This window comes from Dryobates pubescens, chromosome 39 (assembly GCF_014839835.1).
Source record: "Dryobates pubescens isolate bDryPub1 chromosome 39, bDryPub1.pri, whole genome shotgun sequence".
In the NCBI taxonomy this organism is placed as follows: Eukaryota; Metazoa; Chordata; class Aves; order Piciformes; family Picidae; genus Dryobates; species Dryobates pubescens.
Genome location: NC_071650.1, coordinates 4,002,887 through 4,023,412, shown reverse-complemented (window position 1 = coordinate 4,023,412; position 20,526 = coordinate 4,002,887). Strand labels below are relative to the sequence as shown.

The 20,526-nt window shown below is 64.6% G+C and overlaps 1 protein-coding gene across 1 annotated transcript; it reads right to left on the bottom strand.

Moving 5' to 3' along the window:
- Positions 1 to 9,631: 9,631 nt before the first annotated feature.
- On the bottom strand, positions 9,632 to 11,917 carry LOC128899067 (uncharacterized PE-PGRS family protein PE_PGRS46-like). Its single transcript, XM_054177206.1, has 2 exons — positions 10,322 to 11,917; positions 9,632 to 9,688 (listed from the first exon to the last, which is right to left on the bottom strand). Exons 1-2 carry the CDS (start codon positions 11,915 to 11,917, stop codon positions 9,632 to 9,634), a joined length of 1,653 nt encoding a protein of 550 aa, XP_054033181.1.
- Positions 11,918 to 20,526: the final 8,609 nt, after the last annotated feature.

Genomic DNA, 20,526 nt, shown 5'->3' with positions numbered 1-20,526 from the left:
GTTTGGGAGAGGAGGGGTCCTGAGGGGCCTTGGGGTCCTGGGTCCCCTTTCTGGGGAGGGTTTGGGGGGGTTCTGTGTTCCTAGGTCCCCTTTCTGGGGGGGTCCTGAGGGTTTGGGGGTTCCTGGGTCCCCTTCCTGGGAAGGTTCTGGGGGGGTTCTGGGTTCCTGGGTCCCCTTTCTGGGGGGGTCCTGAGGGTTTGGGGGTTCCTGGGTCCCCTTCCTGGGAAGGTTCTGGGGGGGTTCTGGGTTCCTGGGTCCCCTTTCTGGGGGGTCCTGAGGGTTTGGGGGTTTCTGGGTCCCCTTTCTGGGGGGGTCCTGAGGGTTTGGGGGTTCCTGGGTCCCCTTTCTGGGGGGGTCCTGAGGGTTTGGGGGTTTCTGGGTCCCCTTTCTGGGGGGGTCCTGAGGGTTTGGGGGTTCCTGGGTCCCCTTTCTGGGGGGGTCCTGAGGGTTTGGGGGTTCCTGGGTCCCCTTCCTGGGAAGGTTCTGGGGGGGGTCTGTGTTCCTGGGTCCCTTTTCTGGGGGGTCCTGAGGGTTTGGGGGTTTCTGGGTCCCCTTTCTGGGGGGTCCTGAGGGGGTTTGGGCTCCTGGGACTCTTTTGGAGGAGGGTCCTGAGGGGTCTTGGGGTCCTGGGAGCCCTTTCTGGGGTGGCTTTGGGGGGGGTCCTAGTCCCCCTCCCCCCATCCCCGCCCCCTCTGTGCCCCCCCCAGGTGCCAGCTCCCGCAGCCTGCCAGCCTCTGCCACCCCCAGTGGCCTCAGCAGGGTTCCTGCTGCCACCTCCCCCCCTGCTGGAGGCACCAAGGAGCTCCTCAAGGAGGGCCCCAAGGATGTCTTCAAGGATGACCTCAATGATGACTTCAATGATGGCCCCAAGGAGGTCCTCAAGGATGACCCCAAGGATGACCCCAAGGATGGCCACATGGAGGTCCCAACCAATGCCCCCAAGGATGATCTCCATGATGCCCTCAACAAAGACCCCAAGGATGACCTCATGATGGACCCCGAGGATGACCTCAATGATGTCCCCGAGGATGATCTCCATGATGGCTTCAGTGATGTCCTCAATGATGTCCTCAACAAAGACCCCAAAGATGACCTCAGGGATGACCCCAAGGACAACCTCAATGATGTCCCCGAGGAGGTCCTCAAGGATGGCCTCGGAGAGGTCCCAACCAATGTCCCCAAGGATGATCTCCTTGATGACCTCAGCGATGTTCCCAAGGATGTCATCAAGGATCCCAAGGATGGCCCCAAGGAGGTCCTCATGGAGGTCCCAACCAATGTCCCCAAGGATGTCCCCAGGGCTGTCCCCACTGATGTCCTCATGGAGCTCACAAATGATGTCCCCAGGGATGTCCTCAACGATGTCTCCAAGGATGTCCTCAAGGAGGTCCTCAAGGAGGTCCTCAAGGAGGTCCTCAAGGATGTCCCCATGGAGGTCCTCAAGAATGTCCCCAAGGATGTCCTCAGTGATGTCCCCAAGGATGACCTTCATGATGTCCTCAGTGATGTCCTCAAGGAGGTCCTCAGGGAGGTCTCAACCAAAGTCCCCAACGATGTCCTCAAGGGTGGCCTCAAAGATGACCCCAAGGATGTCCCCAGGGCTGTCCCCACTGGGGTCCTCATGGAGCTCCCAAATGATGTCCCCAGGGATGTCCCCATGAAGGTCCCAGCCAGTGTCCCCAAGGATGACCTCCATGATGTCCTCAGTGATGTCCTCGAGGATGACCTCAATGATGTCCCTGAGGATGACCTCATCAAGGTCCCCAAGGTAGTCCCCAGGGCTGTCCCCACTGATGTCCTCATGGAGCTCCCAAGTGATGGCCCCAAGGATGGCCCCAAGGAGGGCCCCAAGGATGGCTCCAAGGAGGGCCCCAAGAAGGTCCCAACCAGTGTCCCCAAGGATGACCTCCATGATGTCCTCAGTGATATCTTCAAGGAGGTCCTTGAGGAGGTCCTCAAGGATGTCCTCAGTGATGCTCTCAAGGATGTCCTCAAGGATGTCCCCACTGATGTCCCCATGGAGGGCCCAAATGATGGCCCCAAGGATGTCCCCAAATGATGGCCCCCAGGGTGACCCCAAGGATGTCCTCCATGGTGACCTCCAGGATGTCCCAAATGATGGCCCCCAACAGGCCCTGGCTCAGCTGAGGGTGCCCCAGGCCCATTTTGGGGGCTCCTGGGTGCTTCAGGCTCATTTTGGGGGGGTCCTGGGGGGGGGGGGGGGTCCTGGGTGCTTCAGGCTCATTTTGGGGGGTCCTGGGGGGGTTCCTGGGTGCTTCAGGCTCATTTTGGGGGGTCCTGGGGGGGTCTTGGGGTCTTTTTTTGGGGGGAGCGGATCCTGGCTCTGTCTTTAAGGGGAGGGGGTCCTGGGTTCTGGGGTCTCTCTTTGGGGGGGAGGGGTACTGGGCCACTGGGTCCCTCTTTTTTGGGGCAGGGGGGGTCCCTTTTGGGTGCCCCCTTCTTGGGGGGGGGTCCCTTTTGGGGGTCCTTTATTTTGGGGGGAGGGTCCCAGATGCCTGAATTTGCTTTTGGGGGAGGGGCCTGTCCTTGGCTGGGGGATGGGGCAGTCCTTGGGGAGGGGTCCTTGGTAAGGGGGGGGTGTCATCCATGTGTGTGTGTCCCCTGCCCCCAGTGTCCCCCCAATATCCTCCCTCCCCCTCCCACCCAATAAAACTATCCAGCACCCCTGAGGGTCCTGAGTGATCTGGGGGGGGGGGGGGGGGGGGGGGAGGGGGGAGGACTGAGTGGGCTATGGGGAGGCAATGGGGGGGCTTTGGGGGGCTATAGGAGAATATGGGGGGGGGCTATAGGGGGGATTATGGGGGGGCTATAGGGGGGATTATGGGGGGGCCATGGGGGTATAGAAGAGCTATGGGGGGTAGGGGAGGGCTATGGGGTCCTAGGAGGATATGGGGGAGGGGGTAGAGGGGGGCTGGGAGGGGTTATAGGGGCTAAAAGGGGGGGTTGGGAAGGCTATAGGGGGGCCATGGGGGGGCTATAGGGAGGACAGGAGGGGCTATAGGGGGGAACTGGGGGGCCTATGGGGTCCATAGGGTCTGTAGGGGCTATGCAGTTTATAGAGTCCATAGGGTCCATAAGGCTCAAAAGGGGCCCATGGGGTCTACAGGGTCCATGGGGGTCCATGGGGGTCTATAGGGTCCTTGGGGGTCCATAGGGGTCTATAGGGTCCATGGGAGTCTACAGGATCCATAGGGGTCTATAGGATCCATAGGGGTCTATATGGTCCATGGGTGTCCATAGGGGTCTATAGGGTCCATAGCGTCCATAGGGGTCTCCAGGGTCCATAGGGGTCTATACAGTCCGTGGGGGTCTATAGGGGTCCATAGGGGTCTATAGGATCCATAGGGTCCATAGTGGTGCATAAGGGTCTACAGGGTCTATAGGGGCCTATAGGGTCCATAGGGGTCTAAGGGGTCTATACGGTCCATGGGGGTCCATAGGGGTGTATAGGGGTCCATAGGGGTATATAGGGGTCCATAGGGGTCTATAGGGTCCATAGGGGTTGATAGGGTTCCATAGGGTCCATAGGGGTCTATAGGGTGCATAGGGGGCCATAGGGGTCCATGGGGGTCTATAGGGATCCATAGGGTCCATAGGGGTCTATAGGGGGCCATAGGGGTCCATGGGGGTCTATAGGGATCCATAGGGTCCATAGGGGTTCATAGGGTCCATGGGGGTCTATAGGGTACATGGAGGTCCATAGAGGTCCATAGGGCCCATAGGGATCTACAGGGGTCCATAGGGGCTATAGGGTCCATAGGGGTCTATAAGGTCCATAGGGTTTATAGGGTCCATAGGGGTCCATAGGGGTCTATAGGGTCCATGGAGGTCCATAGGGGTCCATAGGGGTCTACAGGGTCCATAGGGTACATAGGGGTCCATAGGGGTGTATGGGGTATATAGGGTCCATAGGGGTCTAAAGGGTGCATAGAGGTCTATAGGGATCCATAGGGTCCATAGGGGTCTATAGGGTACATGGAGGTCCATAGGATCCATAGGGATCTACAGGGATCTATCGTGTCCATAGGGGTCCATAGGGGTCTATAGGGTACATAGGGTCCATAGGGGTCTAGAGGGTGCATAGGGGTCCATAGGGGTCTATAGGGATCCATAGGGTCCATAGGGTCTATGGGGTCTATAGGCTCCATAGGGGTCTAGAGTGATCTATAGGCTCCATAGGGGTCTAGAGTGATCTATAGGGTCCATAGGGGTCTAGAGAGATCTATAGGGTCCATAGGGATTTACAGGGATCTATCGCATCCATAGGGATCTATAGGGTCCATAGGGTCCATAGGGGTCCATAGGGTCCATAGGGTCCATAGGGGTCCATAGGGTCCATAGGGTCCATAGGGGTCCATAGGATCCACAGGTTCCCCTCTACCCCAGAGCATTCTGGGAGCCCTGAGTCACAGGCAGCTGCTGGCTCCCTACCCACAAGCATCCTGAGGAACCAGTTCCTGCCTGCCCCTCCCAGTCCCCCCCAGTCCATCCCAGTTCCTCCCAGTCCCCCCCAGTCCATCCCAGTTCCTCCCAGTTCCCCCCAGTCCCTCCCAGTCCCTCCCCATCCACCCCAGTCCCTCCCAGTCCCCCTCAGTCCATCCCAGTTCCCCCCTGCCCCTCCCAGCCCCCCCAGTCCATCCCAGCCCCCCCCCAGTCCCTCCCCATCCATCCCAGTCCCTCCCAGTCCCTCCCAGTCCCCCTCAGTCCATCCCAGTTCCTCCCAGTTCCCCCCTGCCCCTCCCAGTCCCTCCCCATCCATCCCAGTCCCCCCCAGTCCCTCCCCATCCATCCCAGTCCCTCCCAGTCCCCTCCCAGTCCCACCCAGTCCCTCCCAGAGCCCCCCAGTCCCTCCCAGTCCCTCCCAGTCCCTTCTGGTCCCTCCCATTCCCTCCCAGTCTATCCCAGTCCCTCCCAGTTCATCCCAGTCCATTCCACTCCTTTCCAGTTCCTCCCAGTTCATCCCAGTTCACCCCACCCTGCCCTAGGGGGGGACCCAGCCCCACCCAGTGTCCATAAGAAGCCCTCCCAGTGCCTCCCAGTGCCTCCCAGCACTGCACTGCAGACAGCTGCCAGCACCACCAGGTAGAGTCACTGGGAGGCACTGGGGAGCAATGGGAAGGCATGGGGGGGGGCACTGGGAGGAACTGGGAGGGCAGGGAATGGTCCCTGAGGGTCACTGGGAGTTACTGGGAGGAACTGGGAGGGCAGGGAGCGGTCCCTGGGGGTCTCTGGCAGGATCGGGGAGGCACTGGGAGGGTTCTGGGAGGCACTGGGGGTCACTGGGAGGGTACTGGTGGATACTGGGAGGGCAGGAACTGGTTCCACAGCCTGGATCCCCTTATCTGGGGGGTACTGGGAGGGACTGGGAGGGCACTGGTGGGCACTGGGAGCCATTGGTGGGCACTGGAGGGCACCTGACCCCTCCCCTCCCCTCTCCCCAGGATGTCTGAGGGCGGCTCGGAGCCAGCTCCCAGTTCCCCCCAGTCCCCCCAGTCCCCTCCCAGTTCCACCCCCCCGGACCCACCGCTGCCGCTGGCTCCGTGGCCGCCGCTGCCGGACTGGGTCGGGGACAGGGGCCGGGAGGGGGCCGGGGACCACGGGAAGCCCCCCGGGGGCCACCCCGGGCCGGAGGAGGCCAGCGGCGGCCGCTGAGAGCGGAGCAGGAGCCGGGGGCCGCCGCCAGGGGGCAGCAGAGCGGCGGCGACCACCGAGGCTGCACCGGCGGCGGCCGCCAGGTGGCGCCGGAGAGACACCGAACAGGTCCCAAAGGCGCCAGAGATGTCCCCAGGGTGCCAAGGATGTCCCCAAGGGCCACAAAGGATGTCCCCAAGGCACCAAGGATGTCCCCAAGGCACCAAGGATGTCCCCAAGAGCCACCAAGGATGTCCCCAAGGCACCAAGGATGTCCCCAAGGGCCACCAAGGATGTCCCCAAGGCACCAAGGATGTCCCCAAGAGCCACCAAAGATGTCCCCAAGAGCCACCAAGGATGTCCCCAAGGCACCAAGGATGTCCCCAAGAGCCACCAAGGATGTCCTCCAATAAAGGCTGCCCCTCCCCCACCTCTGGTGTCACCTCGGTGGGGGGAGGGGACCTCTGGTGGTGGCACTTGGGGGGAGGGGACCTGAAAATGAGAGACAAGGACCAGGATGGCTGAGTCCAGGTTTAATGGGGACAGGGAGGGGACATGAGGGAGAGGTTGGGGACAGGGAGGGGACAGGGAGGGGACATCAGGGGGAGGTTGGGGACAGGGAGGGGACAGGGAGGGGACATCAGGGGGAGGTTGGGGACAGGGAGGGGACAGGGAGGGGACATCAGGGGGAGGTTGGGGACAGGGAGGGGACAGGGAGGGGACATCCAGTGCAGGTTGGGGGCCTCAGGACTGTCCCCAGCTCCTCACAGCAGCTCCTCGGAGTGTCCCCAACCTGGGGGGGGGGAGGGGACAGTGTGAGGGCCACCAGCTGCCAGCTGTGCCCCAGAGGTTGTCCCCAAGCTGCCAACTCCCTGTCCCCTCCCTGTCCCCTCCCTGTCCCCTCCCCTCCCCTCCCCCTTACCGTGGCTGTCGCTGTCCTCCTCCACCTCCTGGCTGCCGATGTCCCCAGGCCGGGAGGGGACACTGGGGGCTGCCGCTGCCACCCCCCCGAGCCCCCCCCAGCCCTCCCCGGAGCCCCGGAGCCACCCCCGGGGAGGGACCCCCAGGAGACCTTGGGGTGGCCCTTGGGGACCTGCCCCCGGGGGCCCTCGGGGACAGTCCCCAAGCCCTTGGGGACATCTCCTGGAGCCTTGGGGACCTCTCCAGGGCCAGGGCCCCAGGGGCTGGGGCCAGGGCCCTGCTCCTTGGGGACCCCCAGGCGACATCCCCAGGGCCTGGGGAACCCCTTGAGGACCCCCAGGTGACAACCCCAGGGCCTGGGGACCCCCAGGTGATAGCCCCAGGGCCTGGGGACCCCCTTGAGGACCACCTTGGGGACCCCCAGGCGACATCCCCAGGGCCTGGGGAACCCCTTGAGGACCACCTTGGGGACCCCCAGGTGACAGCCCCAGGGCCTGGGGACCCCCTTGGGGACCACCTTGGGGACCCCCAGGTGACAGCCCCAGGGCCTGGGGACCCCCTTGGGGACCACCTTGGGGACCACCTTGGGGACCCCCAGGTGATAGCCCCAGGGCCTGGGGACCCCCTTGAGGACCACCTTGGGGACCCCCAGGTGACAGTCCCAGGAGTTGGGGAACCCCTTGGGGACCCCCTTGAGGACCCCCAGGCGACATCCCCAGGACTTGGGGACCTCCTTGGGGACCTCCATGGGGACCTCCTTGGGGACCCCCAGGTGACATCTCCAAGCCTTGGGGCCCTCCGTGGGCCCCCCCCGGTGAGGTCCCCAGGGCGTGGGGCCGGGGGGGGGCGGCGGGGGGTGGCCCCGTGGTGGCCTCCGAGGCTGTCCCCAGGGCGGCCCCGGGGAGGGACTGCAGGAAGCGAAGCAGCGAAGCCAGAGCCTGGCCCCAGGACGGGGAGGGGACAGGGAGGGACCCCGCGGGACCTGCGGGGGACAGGGAGGGGACACTGATGGGGACAGCCCCTGGCCACCCCCTGCCCCCTCCTGTCCCCCGCAGGTCCCTCCCTTGTCCCCTTCTGTCCCCTCCTGTCCCTTCTGTCCCCCTCCCTTGTCCCCTCCCTTGTCCCCTTCTGTCCCCTCCTGTCCCTCTCTTGTCCCTTCCTGTCCCCCTCCTGCCCCCTCCTGTCCCCCTCACCCCCCAGCAGCAGCAGCGATGTCCCCAAGGCCACCACCAGTGTCGCGGTCACCCTCATGCTGCCCTCTCTGCTGTCACCTTCCCCCCGGAGCTGTCCCCAACTTATAGAGGCCGCAGGGAGGGGGCAGGAGGGGGCAGGAGGGGACAGGGAGGGGACAGGAGGGGACAGGGAGGGGGCAGGAGGGGGCAGGAGGGGGCAGGAGGGAGGTGGCCTCGGCCCACGGGGCGGGGGGGCTTGGGGGGGAGGGTTGGGGACATGGAGACAGAGGTGGGGAGAAGGGGGGGGACAAAGGGCTGGGGGCCCCAAATGTCCCTCTCGGTGTCCCCAACCCCCCTCGGTGTCCCCAACCCCCCCCCCCCCCCGTGTCCCTAGCTCCCCCCCCCCCCCCCCCCCCCCCCCCCCCGCGGCGCCACCCTGGGGACAGTTTCCCTTTGTCCCTTTGTCCCCCGGGGCGCGGGGGGGGGACACAAGTCCGGGCAGGTCCTGGTGGCCACCAAGCTGTGACCCAAAGAATGGTCCCCGGGGGCCCCCCCGCCCCTCCCCCTCCCCCTCCCTCCCCTCCCCTCCAGCCACCCAAAGAGGAAGGTCCGGGGGGGAGGAGGGGAAAGGCTTTATTGAGGGGGGTCCGGGGGGGTCCGGGGGGTCCAGAATGGTTCCCAACCCTCCCCCCTCCCCCTCCCCCTCCCTCTCCCCCTTCCATCTCCCTCCCCTCCCCCACCCTCCACTCCCTCCCAGCCCCCAAGAGACCCAAAGGGGAAGGTCCGAGGGGGGGAGGGGGAAAAGGTTTTATTGAGGGGGGACCGGGGGGGGGAGTCGGGGAGGGTCAGGGGGGTCCGGGGAGGGTCAGGGGGGTCCGGGGGGCGGAGCTGTGTCCCCTCCCCCCCTTCAAGGGAAGGACTCAGCCAGGGGCACAGAGAAGGAGGAGGAGGAGGCAGAGCTGATGATGAAGACTTTGACATAGTGGACGGCCTGGGGGGGGGGAGGGGGGGTTAGGGCTTGGGGGAGGCTGAGGGGACCCCCCCCAGCATAGGACCCTCCCCCTCCATCATGGGACCCCTCCCTCCACCACTGACCCCTCCCTAGGGACCCCCCAAGGCCAGGACCCCTCCCCCTTCCCCTCCCCCCCCCCGACCCTCCCCCAGAGGAACCCCAGGAGGTCAAGGTCCCCCCCGAGGACCCCCCCTTGGGATCCGGACCCCCCCTCAAGGCCAGGATCCCCTGGGAGACCTCGAGGCCCCCCCAGGAGCCCCCAGCCCCTCCTCAGGACCCCCAGGAGCCCCCAGCCCCTCCAGCACCCCCCAAGGACCCCTCAAGCCCCTCCAGAACACCTCAGGACCCCTCCAGAACCCCCCTGGGGCCCCCCCCGCCCCCCCCCCCCCGGCTTTGCAGGATGCATCCAGGACCCCCTTAGGATCCCCCAAGATGCCCCAGGGCCCCCCCGGACCCTCCCGACCCCCCCGGGGGGCTTTACCGCGAAGACCCCAGCGAGGAGGAGGAGGAGGAGCAGGAGGCAGAGGAGGGCCAGGAAGACCAAGGGGCAGCCGGGGGGGGGCGTCTGGGGGGCGTCTGGGAGGGGGGGTGGGGCGGCGGTCAACCGCAAGCCGCGCCCCCAGTAAGCCACGCCCCCAGCCCAATTCCTGCTGACAGAAAGCGCCTCTTGGCCCTGCCCACGGGCCTCAAAGCCCCGCCCCCATCCCTCGTCTCCTCCCCCATCCTTGCCACGCCCACTCACCACCCCACCCGATTTGGGGCCTCGCCCCCCTGGGGTGCGACCCCACCCTGCCCCAACCCCGCCCATTCCAGGCCACGCCCCCTTGCCCTAGCCAGGCCCACGCAAACCCCGCCCTCTCCCTCCTAGACCCGCCTACCTCAGCCCCACCCCTTCAAGCATCAGCCTTCCTCCCAGCTCCGCCCACTTCCTCTAGGCCCCGCCCCTCATCACCCCCCACCCATTCAGGCCCCAACTCTCCCTCCTAGCCCCTCCCCCTTCTTGCCTCCAAACTCCACCCCTTCCCTCCTAGCCCCTCCCACACCAGGCCCTGCTCCTCAGTCTTAACCCCTTCCCTCCTAGCCCCACCCCCTTCATCCTGGCCCCACCCCTCGGCCTTGACCCCTCCCCTTCCTATCAGCCCCACACCCCCTCCCACCCCCTCCTCCTAAGCCACACCCCTTTCCTCGTAGCCCCGCCCACCCCACCTTAGCCCCACCCCTCAGCCTACAATCTGCCCCTTCCCTCACAGCCCCACCCAAAGCCCCTCCCCCATTCTAATAGCCCCGCCCCGAGCTCCCGGCCCCGCCCCTCAGCCTTGACCTCAACTCTTCCTCTCTTGGCTCCTCCCCTCCCCTCCCCCCTTTCCTCCTTGCCTCTCCCTGCTTGGCTCCACCCCCTCCACCTTGGCCCCTCCCCCTCTCAAGCCCCGCCCCCTCTCTTACCTGCCCCTCCCCCGCGGGCACCTCCCCCCTCCCCTCTCAGCTCTGCTCCGAGCTGCTCCCCGGGGGGGCAGGGGGGGAGCAGCCTCTGCTCCTCAGGGCTCAGCTCCTCCGCGGTGCTGACGTCATCGGCGGTGACGTCATCGGCGGTGACGTCATCATCAGCCAGGGCCCCCCGGGGGGGCAGATCCTCGGCCCAGGGCTCCCCCCCGAGGCTGCCGGCGGCCAGCAGGGGGCTGGGGACCTCCCCCCCGGGTGGGGCCCCTCCCCCCTCGGTGATGTCATCAGTGACGTCATCCACGTCAGTCCCACCCCCGATGACGTCACCGGGAGCGTCACCTCCCGCCCCTAGGTCACCTCCCTTGAGGACGCCGCCCCCGGCCCCGAGGATGGCACAGGCGAGGCCACGCCCACCCCCGCTATCGTCATCACTGAGCTCCCCGCCCCCCTCGCTGCTGTCCCCGCCCCCCTCGCTGATGTCATCATCAAGGCCGCTCCCCCCCAGGCCGATGTCCCTGCCCCCAAGGCCACGCCCAGCCCCGGTGACGTCATCGTCGCTGAGCTCCGCCTGCAGGGTGTGGTCGTCCCCGGCGGTGACCTCATCGCTGAGCTCCTCCCCACTGGTGATGTCATCGGTGCCCAGGCCCCGCCCAGCCATGACGTCACCAAGGCCACGCCCGGCGCTGAGGTCCCCAAGGGCCCCACCCGCGATGACATCATCGATGAGGTCACCTCCACTGATGACATCATTGAGGCCACCCCCGGGGACGAGGCCCCACCCCGGGGTGAGGTCATCAGTGAGGCCACACCCAGCGGTGATGTCACTGAGGAGGCCACTCCCACTGATGACATCACTGTGGTCTCCCCCATAGGTGAGGTCCCCCCTGGCAGTGACGTCATCGCCAAGGCCACGCCCAGCGGCGACCTCACCCCTGAGGTCCGGGCCGGTGGTGATGTCACCGAGGAGGCCACTCCCACCGATGACATCACCGCCACCCCCCCTAGTGAGGACCTCACCCCCAAGGTCTTCCCCAGCAGAGCTGTCCCCAGGGCCACGCCCCCCCGTGATGTCATCGAGGCCACACCCGCCGGTGACGTCACCCCCGGGGCCCCCTCCCCCAGCCACCAGGTCCCCAGGCAGGGCCCCCTGGGGGACCTCCGCCCGGGCAGGGCTGGGAGGGGCGGCGCCCTCGGCAGTGACATCATCGATGATGTCATCGATGCCCTCCCCCTCGGGCAGCCCCTCCCCCTCGGGTAGCCCCTCCCCCTCGGGCAGCCCCTCCCCCTCGGGTAGCCCCTCCCCCTCGGGCAGCCCCTCCTCCTCGGGTAGCCCCTCCCCCTCGGGTAGCTCCTCCCCCTCGGGTAGCCCCTCCCCCTCGGGCAGCCCCTCCCCCTCGGGTAGCCCCTCCCCCTCTGGCAGCCCCTCCTCCTCGGGTAGCCCCTCCCCCTCGGGTAGCTCCTCCCCCTCGGGTAGCTCCTCCCCCTCAGGCAGCTCCTCCCCCGGCGCCGTCACCAGGATGGTGATGCCGCAGCCGCCCCACGAGGCCCCGGGGGTGTCCCCAACCCCCCCAGGAGTGTCCCCAACCCCCCCAGGAGCATCCCCAAGGCCCCCTGGAATGTCCCCAACCCCCCCAGGGGTGTCCCCAAGGCCCCCAGGAGCGTCCCCAAGGCCCCCAGAGGTGTCCCCAAGGCCCCCAGAGGTGTCCCCAAGAGCCTCCATGGTGTCCCCAAGACCCCCAGGGATGGCCCCAACCCCCCCAGCAGTGTCCCCAGGGCCCCCAGGAACATCCCCAAGGCCCCCAGGGGTGTCCCCAAGAGCCTCAATGGTGTCCCCAAGACCCCCAGAAATGGCCCCAAGACCCCCAGGAGTGTCCCCAACATCCCCAGAGGTGTCCCCAACATCCCCAGGAGTGTCCCCAATGTCCCCAGAGGTGTCCCCAAGACCCTCAGTGGTGTCCCCAGCACCCCCAGGGTCCCTCAGGGTGGTGCCAGCTCTGGCCCCAGTGTCCTTGTCCCCAGCAGCTGGCACCTCCCTGTCCTCAGTGTCTCTCCAGGTCCCCTCCCTGTCCCCAGTGTCCCCTGGGCTGATGCCATCCTTGTCCCCAGTGTCCCCAATGCCCCTCCAGGTGGTGACTTCCCTGTCCCCAGTGCCCCCTGGGCTGATGCCATCCTTGTCCCCAGTGTCCCCAGTGCCCCTCCAGGTCCCCTCCCTGTCCCCAGTGCCCCCTGGGCTGATGCCATCCTTGTCCCCAGTGTCCCCAATGCCCCTCCAGGTGGTGACCTCCCTGTCCCCAGTGCCCCCTGGGCTGATGCCATCCTTGTCCCCAGTGTCCCCAGTGCCCCTCCAGGTGGTGACCTCCCTGTCCCCAGTGTCCCCTGGGGCAGTGCCATCCTTGTCCCCAGTGTCCCCAGTGCCCCTCCAGGTCCCCTCCCTGTCCCCAGTGTCCCCTGGGGCAGTGCCATCCTTGTCCCCAGTGTCCCTCCAGGTCCCCTCCCTGTCCCCAGTGTCCCCTGGGGCGGTGCCAGCTCTGTCCCTACAGGCTCTGTCCCCATCTCTGTCCCCAATGCCCCTCCAGGTGGTGACCTCCCTGTCCCCAGTGCCCCCTGGGCTGATGCCATCCTTGTCCCCAATGTCCCCAGTGCCCCTCCAGGTGGTGACCTCCCTGTCCCCAGTGTCCCCTGGGCTGATGCCATCCTTGTCCCCAGTGTCCCCAGTGCCCCTCCAGGTCCCCTCCCTGTCCCCAGTGTCCCCTGGGGCAGTGCCATCCTTGTCCCCAGTGTCCCCAGTGCCCCTCCAGGTCCCCTCCCTGTCCCCAGTGTCCCCTGGGGCAGTGCCATCCTTGTCCCCAGTGTCCCCAGTGCCCCTCCAGGTCCCCTCCCTGTCCCCAGTGTCCCCTGGGGCAGTGCCAGCTCTGTCCCTACAGGCTCTGTCCCCATCTCTGTCCCCAATGCCCCTCCAGGTGGTGACCTCCCTGTCCCCTGTGCCCCTTGGGGTGATGCCAGCTCTGGCCCCAGTGTCCTTGTCCCCAGCAGCTGGCACCTCCCTGTCCCCAGTGCCCCTCCAGGTCCCCTCCCTGTCCCCACTGTCCCCTGGGGCGCTGCCAGCTCTGTCCCCAACCTCTGTCCCCTCCCTGCCCCCCCTCTGGCCACCCCCAGGAGGTGTGTCCAAGCCCTGGGGGTCCCCAAGGCTGTCCCCAAGCAGGGCTGGCCCCAGGGGGTCCCCCCCCTGCCCCCCGGGGTCCCCTCCCCCCCCCTTGGGGACCTCTCTGCTCTGTGCCCAGCCCCCTGGGCTGCCCCCCCCGGCGCTGTCCCCTCGGGGGGTGGCCTCTGTCCCCTCCCCCCCCGGCAGGGGCCAGGAGGAGGCAGCCCCGGAGCAGCCCTGAGCCATCGGCAGGGACCTGGGGGGAGGGCACAGAGGGGGCAGGGAGGTCACAGGGGGCACAGAGGGGGCAGGGAGGGGGTAGGGGGCACAGAGGGGGCAGGGGGCACAGAGGGGACAGGGAGGGGGCAGGGGGCACAGAGGGGGCAGGGGGCACAGAGGGGACAGGGAGGGGGCAGGGGGCACAGAGGGGGCAGGGGGCACAGAGGGGACAGGGAGGGGGCACAGAGGGGGCAGGGGGCACAGAGGGGACAGGGAGGGGGCAGGGGGCACAGAGGGGGCAGGGGGCACAGAGGGGGCAGGGAGGGGGCACAGAGGGGGCAGGGGGCACAGAGGGGACAGGGAGGTCACAGGGGGCACAGAGGGGGCAGGGGGCACAGAGGGGACAGGGAGGGGGCAGGGGGCACAGAGGGGGCAGGGGGCACAGAGGGGGCAGGGAGGGGGCAGGGGGCACAGAGGGGGCAGGGGGCACAGAGGGGACAGGGAGGGGGCAGGGGGCACAGAGGGGGCAGGGGGCACAGAGGGGACAGGGAGGGGGCACAGAGGGGACAGGGAGGGGGCACAGAGGGGGCACAGAGGGGACAGGGAGGGGGCAGGGGGCACAGAGGGGGCAGGGGGCACAGAGGGGGCAGGGAGGTCACAGGGGGCACAGAGGGGACAGGGAGGGGAAAGAGAGGGGGCAGAGGGTCGGGGGGGGGCAGGGGGACCCCAGGGAGGGCAAAGGGTCAGTGGGGAGGGGGCGAGGGGACAGAGCAGGTCTGGGGGGGGACAAAGAGACCCTGGGGGGGGACACTGAGGGGAGGGGCTGGGGGGGTCAGGGGGACCGCGGGGGGGGCAGAAGGACACTGGGGGGGTCTGGGGGGCTCAAGGGGACACTGTGGGGGGATGGGGGGGGACAAAGGGACACAGGAGGGGTCTGGGGGTGCCAGGGGGGTCCGGGGGGGGGTCCCAGGTACCTGTGGGGGCCGCAGGTGCCAGCTCTGGGGGGTCCCAGCGGTGCCAGCAGCAGGAAGCAGCTCCTGGAGCGGGGGAGGGGAGGGCGGAGGGGGGGTGGGCGTGGCTAGGGCCCCTCCCTCCCCCCTCTAGGGACCCCCCAAGAGTTTCAGGGCCCCCCCCAAAGCCTCCCCTCCCCCCACTCCCCCCTGCCCCCCTCCCTGCCACCGCCTTGGGGACACCAAAAACGAGGCCACAGCAGGGGGGAGGGGCAAGGGGGCTTTAATTTATGGGGGGGGGTCCTGGCTCCCCGGGGGGGTCCTGGATCATTTGGGGAGGGGTCCAGGAGCCCCAGGGGGGTCGAAGGCCTTGAGGGCCTGAGCCAGGCGAGAGAGCTCTGATTGCAGGGAGGCAACCTGGGGGGGGAGGGAAATTCATTAGGGCTAATTAGGGCTAATGAAGCAACCCCCCCTCCAATTAACCTCCCCCAGACCCAATTAACCTCCCCCACCCCTGCCCCCTCCCATTCCACCCCCACTTGCATGCTAATTAGCTCCACCCCCCAGGCCTAATTAAATCCCCCAGCCTCATTACCCAGCCCCCCCCAACCTAATAAGTCCTCTCCAACCCTAATTAACCCCTCCCAGGGCCTAATTAGTCCTCTCCAACCCTAATGAGCCCCTCCCCAGTCCTTCCTCCTTCCCCTCCCCCAGCCCTCATTACCCATCTCCCATCCACCCCACCAAGCCAATTAGGTTAATGAAACCTCCTTCAGAGCTTCTATTAATTAGTGGCTGCTGTTAATTAGGTTAACTGGGGGGGAGGGCACCTGGTGGGGGTCGGGGGGGGTCTTGGGGTCCCCCCCCAGGCCCTGGAGCTGTCTCTGGAGGCTTCGGCTCCGAGCCAGCAGCTGCCCCCTGGTGGCCTCTGGGTCCTGCAGGCCCTGGAGGGAGAGGGAGGGAGTGGGGGGGGAGGGGGCAGGGGGGTCCTGTGCTATCCCATAATGCACTGAGGGCCCCCCCAGGTAGACCATAATGAGCTAGGAGGGGGTTTAAGGGCTCCCAACGTCTCCCCCACAGCCTCCTCCTCCTCCCTTTGCAACCAAAGGGTTCTGCTTGGGGGGGGAGGGAGGGAGAGGAAGGAGGGAGGGGAAGGGAGAAGGAGGGGAGAGGAGGGAGGGGGAAGGGAGAAGGAGGGGAGAGGAGGGAGGGGGAAGGGGCAGTGTGGGGAGGAAGGGGAGGTGAAGTGAGAGGAGGGAGGGAGAGGATAGAGGGGAGGGGAGGGAAGGGCAAAAGGTGGGAAGGGAGGGGAGGGAAGGGTGGGGAGGTGTGGCCGTGTGAGGCTGCAAGGAAGGGGCAGTGCGGGGGCAGCGCAGGGGCAGTGTTGGGGCAGTGCTGGGGCAGCGCAGGGGCAGTGTTGGGGCAGCGCTGGGGCAGTGCTGAGACCGTGCTGGGGCAGTGCTGGGGCAGCGCTGGGGCAGCGTTGGGGCAGCGCTGGGGCAGTGCTGAGACAGTGCTGGGGCAGTGCGGGGGCAGTGCTGAGACAGCGCTGGGGCAGTGCTGGGGCAGCGCTGGGGCAGTGCTGGGACAGTGCTGGGACAGTGCTGGGGCAGTGCTGGGGCAGTGCTGAGACAGTGCTGGGGCAGTGCTGGGGCAGCGCTGGGGCAGCGTTGGGGCAGCGCTGGGGCAGCGTTGGGGCAGTGCTGGGGCAGCGCTGGGGCAGCGTTGGGGCAGCGCTGGGGCAGTGCTGAGACAGTGCTGGGGCAGTGCGGGGGCAGCGCTGGGGCAGTGCTGGGGCAGTGCTGGGGCAGTGCTGAGACAGCGCTGGGGCAGTGCTGGGGCAGTGCTGGGGCAGCGCTGAGACAGTGCTGGGGCAGCGCTGGGGCAGCGCTGGGGCAGCGTTGGGGCAGTGCGGGGGCAGTGCTGGGGCAGCGCTGGGGCAGTGTTGGGGCAGTGCTGAGACAGCGCTGGGGCAGCGCTGGGGCAGTGCTGGGGCAGTGCGGGGGCAGTGCTGGGGCAGCGCTGGGGCAGCGCTGGGGCAGTGCTGGGGCAGCGCTGGGGCAGTGCTGGGGCAGTGCTGAGACAGCGCTGGGGCAGTGCTGGGGCAGTGCTGGGGCAGCGCTGAGACAGTGCTGGGGCAGCGCTGGGGCAGCGTTGGGGCAGCGTTGGGGCAGTGCGGGGGCAGTGCTGGGGCAGCGCTGGGGCAGTGTTGGGGCAGTGCTGAGACAGCGCTGGGGCAGTGCTGGGGCAGTGCTGGGGCAGCGCTGGGGCAGTGTTGGGGCAGTGCTGAGACAGCGCTGGGGCAGCGCTGGGGCAGTGCTGGGGCAGTGCTGGGGCAGCGCTGGGGCAGTGTTGGGGCAGTGCTGAGACAGCGCTGGGGCAGCGCTGGGGCAGTGCTGGGGCAGTGCTGGGGCAGCGCTGGGGCAGTGCTGGGGCAGCGCTGAGACAGTGCTGGGGCAGCGCTGGGGCAGCGCTGGGGCAGTGCTGAGACAGCGCTGGGGCAGTGTTGGGGCAGTGCTGAGACAGCGCTGGGGCAGTGCTGGGGCAGCGCTGGGGCAGCGCTGGGGCAGTGTTGGGGCAGTGCTGAGACAGCGCTGGGGCAGTGCTGGGGCAGCGCTGGGGCAGCGCTGGGGCAGTGTTGGGGCAGTGCTGGGGCAGCGCTGGGGCAGCGCTGGGACAGCGCTCGGGCAGCGCGGGGGCAGTGCTGGGGCAGTGCTGGGGCAGTGCTGGGGCAGTGCTGGGAGCACTCTGGCCGAGTGCTTGGGGAGCAGCAGGGAAACACAGACAGCAGAAACAGAGTCATTGGGGGATGGGCAGAGCGCAGCTCCAACCTGGGGGGCAGTGGCAATTGGGCTGAGTCCCAGCCTGGCTGCTTCCCAACCTGTTCTGCTTCTCAGCCTGTTCTGCTTCCCAGCATGGCTGCTTCTCAGCCTGTTCTGCTTCCCAGCCTGTTCTGCTTCTCAGCCTGGCTGCTTCTCAGCAAACTCGCTGCAGCTGACCTTGAGCTAAGCAAAGCTAATCCCTGCCTGTGCTTTGAAGCCTAATAACATCTCCTTCCCTTACCAACTGCCTTTCTTTCTCTCTCTAACCCCTTTCTGGGGAAAAAGGGGGGGGTGGGGTGGAGAGAGAGGGTTACAGGGAGGGAAACCCTCCTTGGGGAGGGAATTTTGCTGCTCCTTCTCTTTGCTGCGTATTTCTGTATATGTTTTGTAAACACTGTATAAATTGTGCTATACATAACCTGCACTCCATAGGTGCTGGTAAAGAGAGCTGTGCTTCTCCCACTGAGCTAGCTGTGGTTTCTTTCTCTGTGGGGGAGGGAGAGCTAGGCCCTCTCTCAATCCACCACATTACTGGCGCCCAGCGTGGGGCTCGGTGATAAATGAGTTTGATTTATCGCCTGCTCGAGTCCCGTCACAAACATGGAGGTGCTGCGGCTTTGGGGCAGCTCTCTTCTTGGTTTTGGGGATTGTGATTCACACATATTGTCTGGCTTGGATTCTCAGATAGGGAAATATATCATGCAAAGATTACATTTGTGGTTTAAGTACAAGATTCAGCCTCCGTCTGATTGCTGCCTGGAGTTCTTTTGGCCTATGAGATACAGGAATGTGACCTCCAGCACTCTCCCCGCTGAGAGAAGGGAGTTCAAGATTCCAGTGGGTGAAAGAGTGGTTTTAAGTGGTGGCTGGGACCCAAGGCCGATTCTCTGGGTGTGTGTAGTCCTGCTGCTGGTGATAACTCATGTGTGCTTGTGAGTAGCTCTGTACCAGGAGAGGAAGGTACCCAGGGCCTGTTTCATTGTAAAACGTAGATCAAAGAGAAAGAAGCACAGCTCTGGCTCTGCCCCAGAGACTTCCAGTGATGAGGAGAGCGGAGAATCTGTGTCAGTTACAGATAAGGCTAATAAGTCAATCGGAAAGGCAGCTCTGAACAGCACTGTTGCTGACTCTGGCAAGCAGCCAGGGGCTGTAACAGCCCCAAACATGGCGGCTCCCGCGTCCCCGGCTGCCGCCATGAACGAGACAAAGTCATTTCCTCCTCCTTCCACGGCAGGACCGGAAGGGTCCTCCACAGCAGCTAATCTGTCTCAAAGCCTCTCAGCTTCTGATAAGGCAGCTGGAAACCCAAACACAGCTCCAGTCAAGCAAGTAGCAGTTTTACCAACAAGGGGTGGAAAGGGCAAAGCTGATCCAGGAGCTGATGGGGGGATGCACAGCAAGGTTCTTCTGCTGGGGAGGAAGAGAAAATTTGTCTTAAGAATATAGCTGAGTTATTGAGATCATCAGAGGATCGAGATGCAGCTCTTGGTAGGACAGCAGCTAGTGGTGGTGCTTCTCAGCTTAAAGGGATCCTTGAGAGAGTGACAGAAATGTTTGGACCACAAGTTGAGGAAGAGGAGACAAAGGAGGAAGAAGATGACAAATCTGACTGTTCTTCACCACGTGACGAACTTAGAAACGTGCGCAAGGATTACCTCAGAGCAGATAAGGAGCCAGTTCTCGCTTGGCTTGGTAGATGTTATGATACAGGTGCTCCAGCTCTAATGGTTGGAGACAAGTCAGCAGCTCAGCTAGGAACTCTCTCGAAGGATAATGGAATAGATAGACATCTAGGCAAGGCTCTCGGTAAGGTTAATCTGTGGATACGCCTTCTAATGGCGGTTCTCATGAGATACCCCTCCCGAGATGATCTTCCATGGAATCCTAAGCCCTGGACTACCATAGATGAGGGAATCAAGCGTCTGAGAGAATTTGCTGTTAGAGAGATACTCTATGGTGAACATGAATCTCTGAATCCTGATGATGTTCCTGTAGGAAATGATCTTGCTAAAAAGCTCATCAAGCTTGCTCCTTCTAATTATGCAAACATTCTGGCAAGCAGAATTGTAGCAAGAAATTATGGTGGAGCTCCTCTTACGGTTGGCCAATTCACTGATCAATTGAGGCAATTGGATGATAGCATGACACGTGTTTCTTTGGTTTCAGCCATTGAAACTCTGTCTGGTGAGATGAAGGATTGCATGAGAGAGCTGAAGGATGAAATCAAAGATTCCATATGCCAATTGGCACAAAGAGATGATTCCAGTTCTTCTTCCAGGTGGGTGCAGGTTTCAGCTGTGAGGAATAGACATCCTCCAAGGAGGTCATTCCAAAACAGGCCAAACCAAAACAGACCACCAAGGCAGTCACGTAGGACCATTAGGATAACTCTGCGTGATCAGTTTGGTGAGAACATGAACAGGTGGGATGGTCAACCAACTTCTAATCTTTTCAGGAGACTGAGGGAACTGCAGAGTGGCAGAACCCAGGGTAGCAATACCAGAAGGGTAGCTGTTACTTCCACAGTTCCCCAGGACAACAATGACAGCTCCAACAGTGACTCCAGTTCTAACACTGCACAGTGTGCTCGTTGCACCTGTGGACATGTTCCCCATAACTAGGGGTGCCCTGCCTCCCGCCAGGGGGAGGAGAGGGGTAATACAGATAACAGAATCTATTGGGATGTGTACATCCAGTGGCCTGGCACTTCACACTTTCGGAAGTACAGGGCCTTGGTTGACACAGGAGCTCAGTGCACCATATTGCCATCAAATTATCAGGGATCAGAGTCCATAACTATTCTGGGAGTCACTGGTGGATCTCAAGAGTTAAGTAAGGTAGAGGTTAATATAAGTTTAACTGGTAAGCAGTGGAAGAAGCATACAGTTGTGACCGGACCTGATGCACCTTGTATTTTGGGAATTGATTTTCTGAGAGAAGGGCGTTTCAAGGACCCTAAAGGTTACAAATGGGCTTTTGGAGTAGCTTCTGCAGAAATTGATGGACAAAAGCTGAAGCTGTCTGCTAGACCTGAACTTTCTGATGAATCTGCAGTTGTGGGACAACACAAGATTCAGGACATTAAGTTGCCGGTTGCTTCTCGGACTGTGCATCACAGACAATACAGAACCAACCGTGACTCTTTGTTGCCCATTCAGAATCTGATTCGTCAGTTGGAGAGTCAGAAAGTCATCAG